Raw genomic sequence first — 13359 nt, 5'->3', positions numbered from 1 at the left:
CATGGTTTCTTCTCTTACCTATATTTATCTAAAGGGATAGTTCAACCCAAAAATTCTGTCAATAATTACTCACCCTCATGTAGTTCCAAACCTGTAAGAGCTTTGTTAATCTTTAGAAAACAAATTGAGATATTTTTGATGAAATGACCCTACATAGACAGCAATGTAATTACCATGTTCTAGGCCCAGAAAGGTAGTATGGACATCCTTAAAACAGCCCATGTGACATCAGTGGTTCACATATCATTTTATGAAGCTATGAGAATACTTTTTGTGCAAAAAAAGAAAACAAAAATAAGAATTTTATTGAACAATTTCGTCTCTTCAGCGTGTTCACGAGTACCACGACGCATGCGTGTGCATTCCTCTGCTTCAAAAAAGACGGAGTGCATCCGGACTCTGTGTCAGCAGCGCCACACTACAGTGTTGCCAAGTCCGCGGTTTTCCCAGGTTGAAGAGACCCTAAGAACGTGATGTTTAGCCCATGAAATGTGAATTTGACCAGGGGACCCCCACCAGAAACACACTTTTTACAGGAGGACTCCTCCGAAACACAATTGGGCTAGTTTTGAGAAGGAATTGGGCAGGTTTTGTTGTGAAAACCTGGCAACCATGCCACACGTTTGTGTCGTGGTACTCTCATGAACGTGCATCGACTGACACAGAAAAGAAGAAATTGTTGAATAAAGTCATTATTTTTGTTTACCACTGATGTCTCATGGGCTATTTTAATGATGTCCTTACTGGCCCCTTTGAACGTGGTAGTTGCGCTGATGTCTATCTAGGGTTAAAAATTCTTGGATTTCATCAAAAAATATCTTACTTTGTGCTCCAAAGATGAATAAAGGTCTTATGGGTTTGGAACGATATGAGAGTGGGTAATTAATGATAAAACTTTTTTAGGGGGTGAAATAACCCTTTAATTTATCATTGAGTCTGCATTACAAAACTTTGCTTTTTGTTGACATCCAAAGATATTCACACAAAACCTACTTCCTGACTGTAAAAGTGACTTCCAATTCATTAGCTGCCATAGTGCACTAACGTCACGGTTTTGTCAGTTATCTGGATGCACGGCCATATTGGTGATACTTAGATGTAAACATCAGCATGGATTGCACGGTTATTACTGACTACATTGTTCTGCTTATTTATGCTGTCTAAACAGGGAAACCAGGAGTGGAAGCTAATCACATAGAGAAGGACTTAGTGAGCGGGAAAGGGCGCAATTGTTTGACAAACTAAACTTAATAGGTGGTAAATATACTTAAGGACATTAATAATTAAGATATTAGCCTAATATTTCACCTACCTGACTGGAAATTATAAGAACAAATTCTTGCCTAATCCTCCTGGTTCAGTTTGGCCAACCACAAATGCCTTTTGTTCCTCAGATTTTGCACTCTTCTCTATGATTTGTTATAACTTTTGGCAGTCTATAGTACTCCAAATGTTGTTCCCGGTCCGAACGATTAGTACAGCCTGAAACATGACCATTTTCAGCAGCAAAAATCAGCAAAATGTCCAAGTTCTGTTCGGCTCAGTGGCTTTGTGTACATTCAGTGCCACCACTATGCCCAACTGACGATGCAACGTGAAAACCCTCTATAGGTAAATAAATAGTATAAGTAAAGTAAAAATAATGTTAAAATGATCAGTTTGCAATATCAAGCAGCATAACAGACTTTGTACATCTTAAATAACTGGAATGCACAAGGCTTCCTTTGTCAGACAAGTTAAAAGTGGCCGTTCCCGCTCTTACGATAGGATCTTTTACGTATCTTAAACAAATGGCGCTCTGACTGACTAGTTTACTCATGTTCAAGTAGCTGTCATAATCAACGATTCAAATGTATTAATAAAAATTAAACTGTTTTAAAAAGAAATAGGCTACTATAAATTATTCTGAAATACCATATAAGATATTTGAAGATTTGAAATCTACTGCTCGTTGGGTAACTTCAACAAATGTCAATCATAAAGATGTCAAATGATAGCGTTAAAATCCTTTAAAAACAAAACACTTTATAAACCATGCACCTGCACAGCAATGCAGAGTGAAATGGTTATTAAACTTCCAGTAGGGGTCAGTATTACATCTAGTCAGTTGCGATGAGGCTCATATTCCCAAAACACACAATCCAGACATGTGGCCATTTCCGCTCTCAAAACGCATCTTTCAGTATCCGTATCTAACGACACGCTTACATTAGCAATACAATCAACATTCACATCACACCATCACCACATTTCTATGCATCAAACTGGCTGTATAGGGATTAAGATTCTCATACGTATTAGCATTGATGAGATTGAAATGAATGGACGTGGAGGGCCTGGTGTTTCAGAGCTGAAGGCACGGGTTGTCGTTTAGCGCCTGCCACACTTTTTTTTCTTTGTTGCAGACTGGCTCTCAGGACAAAGTGAGAAGCACATAGCCTGTCAATGTCAAAATATCTCTCTGTGGGGAAAATGGTAATGAAACAGTCGTGATGAAACCCGTAACAGGAGCTCGCAGCTTGCCTACCTGGCCTCTGATAGCTATCTAAGAATTCTATCAAAAATACAATGAATTGAAAACTCACGCCAGTACAAGGTAACAGAAATCTGTTAGTGTGTTAGTGCTGATGTCTAGAACACAATAAACGCAGCTGACTAAATCGATACAAAAAAAAAAAAATCAGTGCTTTTGAAGTGTTAAAAAACATCTTTTTTAGTATGTGGATATAATGTGGCGATAAAATACATACCCATGAAAAATTCACCCAGTAATGCAAGAAATGACTCGGACACAGAACAAAATAAATCACAAAACAGTGATTCTCCATTAGTTTATATAGCAGTTGCAACCTGGCATTAAAAAGGTTCACAATTCTCTCAAACACTTTGTCTAGCAACAGAAAAAAAAGTTTTACTTACATCTTCAATACAGGTTGTCTGATATGTCTACTTTTTCACAGATATTTTGCTTGTTCTCAGACGTTCACTATCGATGGTGCTGAAGATATGTGAGTTTGGGGATCATCCTGAATCCTTGCATCTGACAATTACCTCTAAGTGTAAAATGACATGAAGGGAAGACCAGGGCTTGCTTCGTACCTTCCTGAAATCTGACAGACTTGATGTTTAAGGTTTAGAAATCGCAAAATTATAGGGTAGTGTCATTCTTTGTTCTCTGTTCAGTCAATAGAGGAATGTTCACCCATCTTCTCCTGCAATAAGATGACCTGAGATAAGGTATAGGCAATTACCTAAGAGAGAGAAAAAAAATGAAAATCAAGAGGTGCGTCTATACGCACAGCTCTCCTTCTAGAGCATAGGTTGTGTAGGGAACAAAGCTATTCATTTTAGTAGCATCCATTTTACTAAGGACATGAAACACATTTAAAAAACGCATTAGTAAAAGATAGCAATATAGGCCAAAAGGTGTAGTTTTAGCACCTTTTCAAGTCAACATTAGAAGCGTCATTACCTCAACCCTCATTGAGCCCTGGTCTCGCCTGTTTTTACACAGCAACAACATGACAATAGGAGGTCAACATCTGGATTAGAAATTAAGGTGAACAAAACCCTATGCTTTTTTTTACTAGCATTTTTTCCTTGCAATGTTTCTGCGTTAGGTGACATCCACATCTGCACATAAAAAGTATATATATATTTTGTATTTATATAATATATATCCATACTCTATTGACAGATTTGTCTACGATGAGCTTAAGAACCACTGATTTTCTGGAAGAAAAAAGCAGATTTTGCAAATGTCTATTTTACAACACAGCGTCAACTAATTGTACATCTTTGGAGGGGAAGTAACTGTCAAAGACCGTGTCCCTCCTTTATCGTTACAGTGTGAATGCTGCCGAAACACATTGTTTTTAAAAAAAGCATTTACAAACGGGCGGCAATAGAACCAGTGACTTGTCGTTAAACGTAACTTCAACAGCAGCTCTACAGCACCCCTCGGGTCAGGGATTACCACATTTGGCACATAACTAAGCACAGATCACTCAATGGCTTGTGGAATGACCAGTCTTCATGTCAGTACAGCTGGGCAAAAGAAAAAAAAATGACAGATAGGCCTGAAAATGTTCTTATTATTGGTGGTAAACTCTGTCCAGGCAGTGATGCTCTGTCGTCAGTTAAAAGTAGTTTCCTCGCATAGAAAAACGGGGGGAAAAAACACATTAGAGCAAACGACACTTTTGAATTATATGCTTTCTGCTGCATTTCTTACCCAGGATGCTGGAGTTCAGTAAGTGTATTTTCCTCTCTCGTTTAAAATACCGGAAAATAAAACGATGTATTGAGCCACATGGGAGGACACAGTAGTCTTTGCGTAATATACACAATGCACCTTGTATCTACATCTGTAATATACAACAAGTACTTTACACCAGACTTAAGAAGTTAAAAAGAGGTACAAAAACAAGCAAATAATAAAAAGAAACCAAAAAAAGATATAAAGGCAAAGAGTGTAACGGAGCACACCATAAAAAGCATGGTTGAACATAAAGAAATGTCAAAAAATGTGTAAAAACTACTTCTTTAGCTTGTGTTGAATCTCGTTTTCTTGTGCTTCACGTAACTGTCCCATCTCTGCGCCAAATATCTCCCGCTTTCACGTTAACATGTCGATTCTCTCCACTGCTTTGCTAAAAATGCCAAAGTTCAAGTGGTCCTTTTCTGTAAAACGCACAAGCTTCTTTCCTAAATCCTCTTTCTCCAAGCACTTTCCTAACCTCGCTCATCGGCCGAGTGGCAGCCCACTGTGGTGCGAGCAGTGAACCGAACTGAAGGTTTACGTGTGTGAGATGTCTACTAGTGTTCATGCACATGCTGGGCTGGTCTCTGTGTAATGGTGTCCGTAGGCCAGCCTCCAGCCTGCCTCTGTGCCTCTACACCCAGGAGTCCGGCGAGGCAGGGTAGTGGCTCGTCTCGTAGTTGAGTTCACTGTACGGACGGGATGCCGAATAAAAGTCCACGTAGTTCCCCGTGGACTTGAGTCCCAGGTGCATGGTGCCGTCGGCGGCAGGTGGGGGGCGTTTATGCGCTTGGTCCTCGTAATACGGCTCCTCGAAGTTGGCTCCTGGGGGAGTCTGGAAGGGAGGGTAGGCCTCTGGAGGATTGCCTTGAGCGGAGACCTGACGAAAACAATGAGAGTGTAAGGGCTGCTGTGGGAAGTGACATAAATGTGTTATGCGGTAGTTCAGAAACTAAGAATCTCATTTACAATTCAAATCAAGAGCTTTCCGTGCAATGAAGTTAAAAGGCAATGAATGTATTTTATATAAAAGGTACTTCATCTAAACCATTGTTTCTCAACGCTTTTCGGCTTAGGCACCCCCACAGCGCCATCAAAAAGTACTTCATCCACACTAAACCACAAACGTGTTCATTTTAAATCATAATAGAATCATTTCAATCATAATTATCATTTGATATTATGATTATTATAATTCACTAATTTAATATACGCAGTGTCAAACTAACGCCGCCCAGTTTCGTTTTTGAAACACTTAACTTTGCTACGGTTACGCCTGGCGTTTACATACTCCACGATTTCGGCTCTTTCGAGTCTTTTGAAAATGCTGCAGACCCTGTATTACTTTGAAAACTTCAGGGTTGCGTTTCAGGCTATGTTTACACTAGTGCATTTTCATTTTAAAATGAACGAATGAATCATTTTTGCTACAGTTTCACCTGTCATTTACACTATACTAGCATTTTCATCCTCGAAAACAGAGACTTTCGAAAGTGCTGCAGACCCAGTTTTTAGTTTAAAATCTCCAGAGTTGCGTTTAAGGCTACACTAGTGCATTTTTGTTTTAAAATGCGTAACTTTTGCTATGGTTACACCTGTCTTTTCACCCTCGAAAACAGAGGCTTTTGCTGCTTTAGTTTGAGAACTCCAGGATTGTGTTTCAGGCTACATTTACACTAGTGCATTTTTTGTTTTAAAATGCATAACTTTTGTTATGGTTAGCATTTTCGACCCTTGAAAACGGACGCTTTAAAAAAAACGATGTAGACTTTGGGTTTCAGTGAAAATGGACCAAAGCAGAGACTTTTAAAGGGGTCATATGATGCAGTTTCTTGTTTTTCTTTGTTTTTGGAGTGTTTTAAAAAATTTTTTTTTTGCATACATAGGATCTATAAAGTTGCAAAGCTTAAAGTCTCAAAACCAAGAGACCAAGAGATATTTATTATAAAAGTTAAGACTCAGCCACAACTCCCTAAAATGGCTTGTTTAAACACGGCCCCATTTGTCCACGTCACGGGGTGAGTAGATTAGCATAACATCGCCCATATGTATATGCAAAGAAAGATATCGTAACTTTTAGCGGCAGTAGTAGCGTTGCAACCGTCATGCAACCGCCATGCAGACGCAACGCAACGCATAAAAAGACAGTATGAGTCATTATAATTAGTAGTTACTGTATGTCCCCACTGGATGCAACAAATGCCTGGTTTATAATGGGTTTTATAGTTTCTGTCTTGTCTGAAACCCTTTTAAAACAAAAACGCACCAGTGTAAACTGGGCTTCAGTTTAAATGGAATAATAAAAAAAACCTTTTGAAAACGATGGCCTGGCTGCCCACATTCGCTCTGCATATCCGTGACGACCATGTAAACAATAACATCATGCTTATTATGAATTATGAATTATGTGACATGCATTTTCGGCTGGGTACAGAGATCATTAGGGCCTTAGTGTAGACAGCATCTATTGCTACCGCTGCTTTTAATATAACATCTAAGAGGTGTTAAAAACAATAAATAGCAAATATATTCTTCAACACGTTTCATCGACAATTGTTGTTGTTTTTTCCATAAAAAGAAACTGAGATTAATTTTTACAATTGTTTAACCCTTGATAGCCTTGTATTTTAAAGTTAAAATATCTGAAAAAAGCAAAACAAAATATTTCCAAATACCCCAGTAACCTGCTTAACAAATGTGCAAATTTCATGTAAAACAACTGGCAAACAAAATACAATAAGATATAAGTTAAATAAATAAATAAAAAATCCTTTTCAAATTTCAATATGAGCTACACCTTACAACTTTGTGAGCTGTAGTGAACTCACCTGGTTATGCTTGATGTCATCGCCAGGAGACATGTAAGCACCTCTGAACAGTGTAGATGTTCCACTGGAGATTTGAGCTGCAGAGAGAGAGAATTATCAAGACTCTCAGAGGACTGGTAGGTGCTTTACATTTTTTATATATGTACAGAAAATGTTGACATGAAACAGGTGTGCAGGTATATGAATTACTGAGGTAACAAACTTCACACCAAGATGCAAAGGTGAGATATCAAACACATTTCTGTAGAATAAACCTGTTACAATGTTACTTTTACCAATTACAACTCTCACATGGAATTCACTGCCTTTGTTTACAATATATACGTTGGTTTGTCTGGAAATCATTGTCGACTCCGTCAGTCATTTGCCAACGGTGATACTTTCTGCTGTAGAACTCCGAACGGCAGCCTTACCTGCCATGGCGTCTTTTCTGGAGGTGTGCTCGCCCTTGTTTCCATGGTAACCAGAATTGGTTCCAGTTGACTCATAGTCTGTCTTTCTCTCCTTCAAGCTCATCATTTCTCGAGGGGAGGTGGGGGCACTTGCTAAAAAACACAGCAAGTCAACCAATAATGAGTGTGTGTGTGTGTGTGTGTGTGTGTGGGGGGGGGGGTAGCCTGTTTGTTTAGGCAAAAGTATCTTGACACATTTGAAAGCACAATAAGATCTCATTCCATCAAGGGATCTTTTATTTTACATAAAAAACTCATTTACTGTAATGAAGCAATTCTCTTGTTGCCTTTTGAGGCAAACAAGTGTCAGTGCTCTGCTCCTAATTGCCAAATGGAATTGGTCAGGTAATTGATTGGTCTTGTCTGGGCTTCTTACCCGTTCCTTCAGCAATAATTTATTTCACCTTTCTTGTCAGCTTTGTGTTTGGAAAAGCCTTAGTTAGTTTAAATAAAGCCGTCTATACACTTTCTGTCAGGAAGTGAGATCCAAGTTTTTATAGAAGGTATAAAAGAAACACTTAAAAAAAAAAACTTTATAAAGGTAATTAACTTACTTAATTTATTAACTATTAGCAAGCACTAGCCAAGTATTTAAATGTTAAGCAGCAAGCTCATTGGCTGCTGATTTGGAAAGAAACCAATCAGCTGCGCCATTTGAATAATGATGTAATTACTGCGCATCTAAAGTTTCATGACAGAACTTTGTATTAATTTTAGTAAAATTGCAAGAATTTTCACCCAGTAAATACTGAACTGGCTTATTATTATTTCACTCCTTGCTCCGATTATCATGTTTATATTGATTTCTGATGAAAAAAGTTGAATTTCCATATAGTTTTATAGTTGAACAAGGGCAAGTGTAAAACAATAACATTTATGACATAGAAGGCTACTAAGAAAGTATCAAATTATAATAATAATAAAAAATTATACATAGTTTTAATGTGACCTTCATATAACAAAAAGCAAAATGAAATGTGTTGATGAAACTCCTGGGACAGACTTAGTGAAGTGCCCACAGTTGAAGAAACACACAACAATGTCCTCAGTAATTCGCGAAAAGATTATTTTACAACAAAGCATTTTCATTAGACCAGAAAATATGGAAGCCCATTTCAGCCACTGAATAAGAAATAAACAAAGTTTGTGACTTTTTATCTGAATTGTGACACATTAACATGCAATTGCGAATTATAAAGTCAGAATTGTGTGATAAAAACTTGCAATTGCGAGTTGTAAAGTCAGAATTGCGTGGTATAAACTCACAATTCTGACTTTTTTCTCAGAATTGCATGAAATAAAGTCAGTATTAAAAGATGAAAACTCACAATTTTTTTCTTGCAAATGTGAGTTTGTATTTTGCAATTCTGACATTTTTTACACAATTCTTTTACAAAATAACCCTGCAATTCTAAAAACTTATCAATTGTGAAGTTAATTCACAATTTTGACTTCATAACTCACAGTTGCAAGTTTACATCATGCAATTCTGAGGAAAAAGTGGGCTTCCGTAAAAAAGAGATTTATGTGATTATTTAAATATTTTTATGTTAATGAATCAGCTTTTGAGGACAGATTCTGTGTTTTTACTCTTCTCAGCATGCCTTTGTTGTCCGGTATACTGTCTACCCTAGATTGCCATCTTACTTGCAAATGTACTGATTTTCATTTCCCTGAGAAATTACAACTTCCTCAATTTAAAAGGTGTGAGATTCTCATTTGGGATAGTTTTACCCAACCCTCTGAAGCAGCAGGTAGAATAAATCTAACTCCACCTTGTTTGTCCCATGATAAGCAAGGACATTGTAAGCATTTATTATTCAAGCTGCCCCTAGTCTACATTTGAATAAACATAATGAGAATTCTGAATAAAGAGTTACTGCAGACTGAAGATGATACAGCACTATTAATGCAAACCTAAAATGATCTACTAAAACAAACTTTGATATCTGAAACAGAGAAACTAGAGAACAAACAGTGCCTGCTAAACAAAGCATGTTAATTAAGCAGAACAGACTCTTCTGTAGTGCTGTGTAATTAGGATACGCAAGGCGCCCTGACTAACAGTACAGTACTGTATTCTCTGTCCTCCCATCAGTTGGAAATGGACAAATATCAGGATGTACCCTCATCTTGACAGATGTGTTCCCTCTATGATCACATAACAGCACAAGCAACACTTTTCTCATTAATGTACTATTTTAGAATTAGTCATTATGAATGACACGTTGACAAATTCTCCAACAACCGTTTGGCTGATTAATGAGGTCAACTTGCTTTAGATGCTTTAATTGGTGCACTTTCATGTCTTTTTTGAGCACCTTGAGTATTGTTGTCTGTTCCATCCTGATGCACATCTGAAACCATCCTATTATACAGACTAATTAGTTGACTAGGTGTTCATGCAACCCACTGACTACTTGATTTTGAAAATAAGTAGTTTTGATCATTTCAAGTACTTTTTTAATCCTCTAATCCAGGGGTTTTCAAACCTGTCCTGGAGCCTCCCCTGCCCTGCACATTTTGTATGTCTCCCTTACTAGGCACACCCAATTCAGGTCTTGCAGTCTCTACTAATGAGCTGATGATTTGAATCAGGTGTATTAGATGAGAGAGACAAGCAAAATGTGCACGGCAGGGGAGGCTCCAGGACAGGTTTGAAAACCCCTGCTCTAATCTATTCCTGAGGAGATAAAGATGTTGATGATAGAGTGCAAAGCAAATGTCAATGATATCACTTGTCAAAATGGAAAAATAGTGGAGCGTCTCTCACCTGATCGATTATTGGGCGAGGTCCGCACAGGAGAGATAGATGGAGTGCGAGAGGAGGAATAAGGTCGTTGTCTGTCTCTTTCAATTGTAGATGAAGAGCCAACAAAGTGATACTGAGAATAGCCATCCTGTCATAAAAATAAGAGGAGCATGATTATCTGTTCATCCTGAAACTTCACTCATTAAAACCTTCTGGCTTTATGACAAACACGGAAAGATAAAAACTGATTTCCATGCATTTGAAATCGAATTCCTTTAAGAGACTTGGATTAGATAAACCAAAGGGTCAGAATGGCCGGTTAGCACCTGCTGGTAGATGCTGTATCACTTGGCAGGAAAAGGCATCTAACTCCACTGATGCCCATTTAAAAGTATATAGGTGCAAATGTAATAGATGTGAGAACAGAGAGGTCTTCTGAATTTATTACCTTTTTATAGAGGCTTCGCAAATCTCTGTACTGCCACATGCTGTTCAGGACTTGAGATGCTGCTTTCACCACCTTCGGTGTGTGTCTGTAGGGAAATGTAGAAAAGAAAATGGATACACCACATAGCCCTATCTGCAATAATACAAGCAATATAACTAGTGAATGTTTAGTTTACAATCCATTTCTGGGGTTGCTAATATAATGGATTGCTTCATAATCTTTTGCAAAGAGAGCAAACTAAATCAAACTTTATAGAAAGCACTTTCTCAGCTGTATAAACAAACAGTGTTTGTAGACATGTACTGTAAATATCTCTGTAAAATTGAATTTTAGTTCAGCTTTGTGCATAGAATTCTCTAATGGGGATATATTCTAACATACAAAATAAACTCTAATGGGGTTGGGTTTTCTAAATTTGAATTTATTTATACTACTCTACCATTCAAAAATTCAAAAAAGTTTCTGAAAGAAGTCTTTTATGCTCACCATGCATTTATTTGATGATAAAAAAAAAACAGTGAACTGTGATATTGTGAAATATTACTATAATTTTAAATAACTGTTTTCAATTTTATATTTTTTTAATTGATTCCTGTAATAGCAAATCTGAATTTTAAGCAGCCATTACAACCAGTCTTCAGTGTCACATGTTCCTTCAGAAATCATTCTAAGATTTTTGTGGAAAGAAATTCCCCCGTTTCCACCACTGAATAAAAAATATCTTTTTTCTCAGAACTGCGAGATATAAACTTGAAGTTGCAAGTTAAAAGTCAGAATTGTGAGATATAATCTCACCCTTCTAACTTTTTTCTCAGAATTGTGTGAAAACTTCTATAACTTCTGCAATTCTAAATTTTTTCTTGCAAATGCAAGTTTATATCTCATAATTCTGACTTAACTTGCAATTGTGTTATAAATTCACAATTCTGGAAAAAAAAAAGGATAGGGGGATATACTTACAATTCTGAGAAAAAGTAAATTGCGAGCTATAAACTTACAATTCTGAGAAAAAAGTCAATTTTGAGTTTCTCTCGCAATTCTGACTTTATAACTCGCAATTGCAAGTTTATATCATGCAAATTCTGAGTTCATTTCTCAGAATTGCATGCTTATCTCACAAATTTGAAAAAAAAAAAAAAGTCAGAATTGCGAGTTTGTAACATGAAGTTCGGGGAAAAATGTCAGATATGGGAGTTTATATCGCAATTCTTACCTCATTTCTCGCAATTGTGAGTTTATATCATGCATTTCTGAGAAAAAAAGTCAGATTTGGGAGTGTATAGCTCGCAATTCTGGCTTTATAACAATCGCGAATTTGTATCACACTGACTTCATTTACATTTCTGAGAAAAAAAGTCAGAATTGCGAGTTTGTATCATGCAGTTTTATGAAAAAATTTCAGATTTGTGAGTTTATACCACAATTCTGACTTTATAACACAATTGTGAATACTTCATTTCTCACTACATTTCTCACAATTGTGAGTTTATATCACAATTCTAAGCAAAAAAGTCAGAATGCAGATATTAACTCACAATTGCGAGAAAAGGTGTCTGAATTGTGAGATAAAAAGCAATAACCATTTTTTATTTTGTGGCAGAAACTGGTTTCCATAGAATTCTTTAATGAACAGAAATATAATATAAAACAGAATTCTTATTTCTTTAACAAACCTTTAAACAGTAGTGTGTTAACCATTAAATAAATGCTTGCTTTCTGAAAACGGTCTTGCATAACCGCTAAAGCGGAATTGCATTTTTCATAATAAAGAATAGGAGATGTAACAAATGGAGTCTGGCATGTCCTCTTCCTTTATAAACAAATTTGCTTTCCATTTAAATATGCCTAATTATACAGCAAATGTAGAATTAGGCATTTGGGTTTGTCTACACACTCTAACTGGTTGTGATCATACTACAGAAAACTAAGACACTAACTTGTCTCCTTTGCTGCGGGCGATGCCAATGAGTTTCTCAATGCCGCCGGCGTCACGAAGAGCCTTGGTGTTCTCCATGTTCTTGGTGATGACTTCATGCAGAGCGCAGCAGATCGCCGTGATGGTGTCATCGGACATGCTCTTGCTGACGCCGCCGGTGCCGGTACTGTTGTTATTGTTGCCTCCCGGTAGACGATGGACCAAATCCCTCATGGCATACTTGCCTTCGGGTTGCGTGAATGAAAAGAACGGAACAGAAAAGTCAGAGAGGAGGTGCGACAACCAGAGGCCTTTTTTAGAGATGCAGATTTTGGATTCAGATGCTACCGCCGGCACGCGGAGCTCTTTAAATGGGCTGAACCTCAAGGCTGCAACAACCGCAGAACTAAAAATGCCAAAGCGTCCGATACACCCACATCACTACCCAGCAGCTCTATTACACTTAACGTGACCGCGAAAGACCCGTTCCCACCAGGGAGCTAATTCTCCCTGCGCTACAAAACTGCTTTCAACTGGTATGCATTGAAGTTACATGAAAGAAAGGTTCCCATGAGCACTTGCAGCTTTGCCCACTTCATCACTGATTTCCTTAAATAATAAAGGACATTTGAACAGCTCTATCTGAAATGAGCCTGCAGGATCAGTATTCCAAGGGCATTGCCGTCTCGACATTCGTACAGTT

General features: G+C 37.5%; 1 protein-coding gene across 6 annotated transcripts in view; it reads right to left on the bottom strand.

Moving 5' to 3' along the window:
• Window positions 1-2817: 2817 nt before the first annotated feature.
• Window positions 2818-13359, bottom strand: part of ctnnd2b (catenin (cadherin-associated protein), delta 2b) — a 123088-nt gene continuing 112546 nt past the window's right edge. For all 6 annotated transcript variants that reach the window (XM_073848447.1, XM_073848448.1, XM_073848449.1 and 3 more), the window contains 6 exons: window positions 12679-12901; window positions 10742-10826; window positions 10315-10441; window positions 7503-7634; window positions 7090-7166; window positions 2818-5141 (listed from right to left, as the gene is read on the bottom strand). In XM_073848447.1, the coding sequence (XP_073704548.1) occupies window positions 4896-5141; window positions 7090-7166; window positions 7503-7634; window positions 10315-10441; window positions 10742-10826; window positions 12679-12901 (890 nt within the window). In that variant the 3' untranslated portion in view covers window positions 2818-4895. The remainder of the gene's footprint in view (window positions 5142-7089; window positions 7167-7502; window positions 7635-10314; window positions 10442-10741; window positions 10827-12678; window positions 12902-13359) is intronic.

Source organism: Garra rufa, chromosome 10 (genome assembly GCF_049309525.1).
Source record: "Garra rufa chromosome 10, GarRuf1.0, whole genome shotgun sequence".
Classification (NCBI taxonomy): domain Eukaryota; kingdom Metazoa; phylum Chordata; class Actinopteri; order Cypriniformes; family Cyprinidae; genus Garra; species Garra rufa.
Note: the sequence above shows the minus strand (reverse complement) of the source record. Positions and strands in the feature narration are given on the sequence as shown.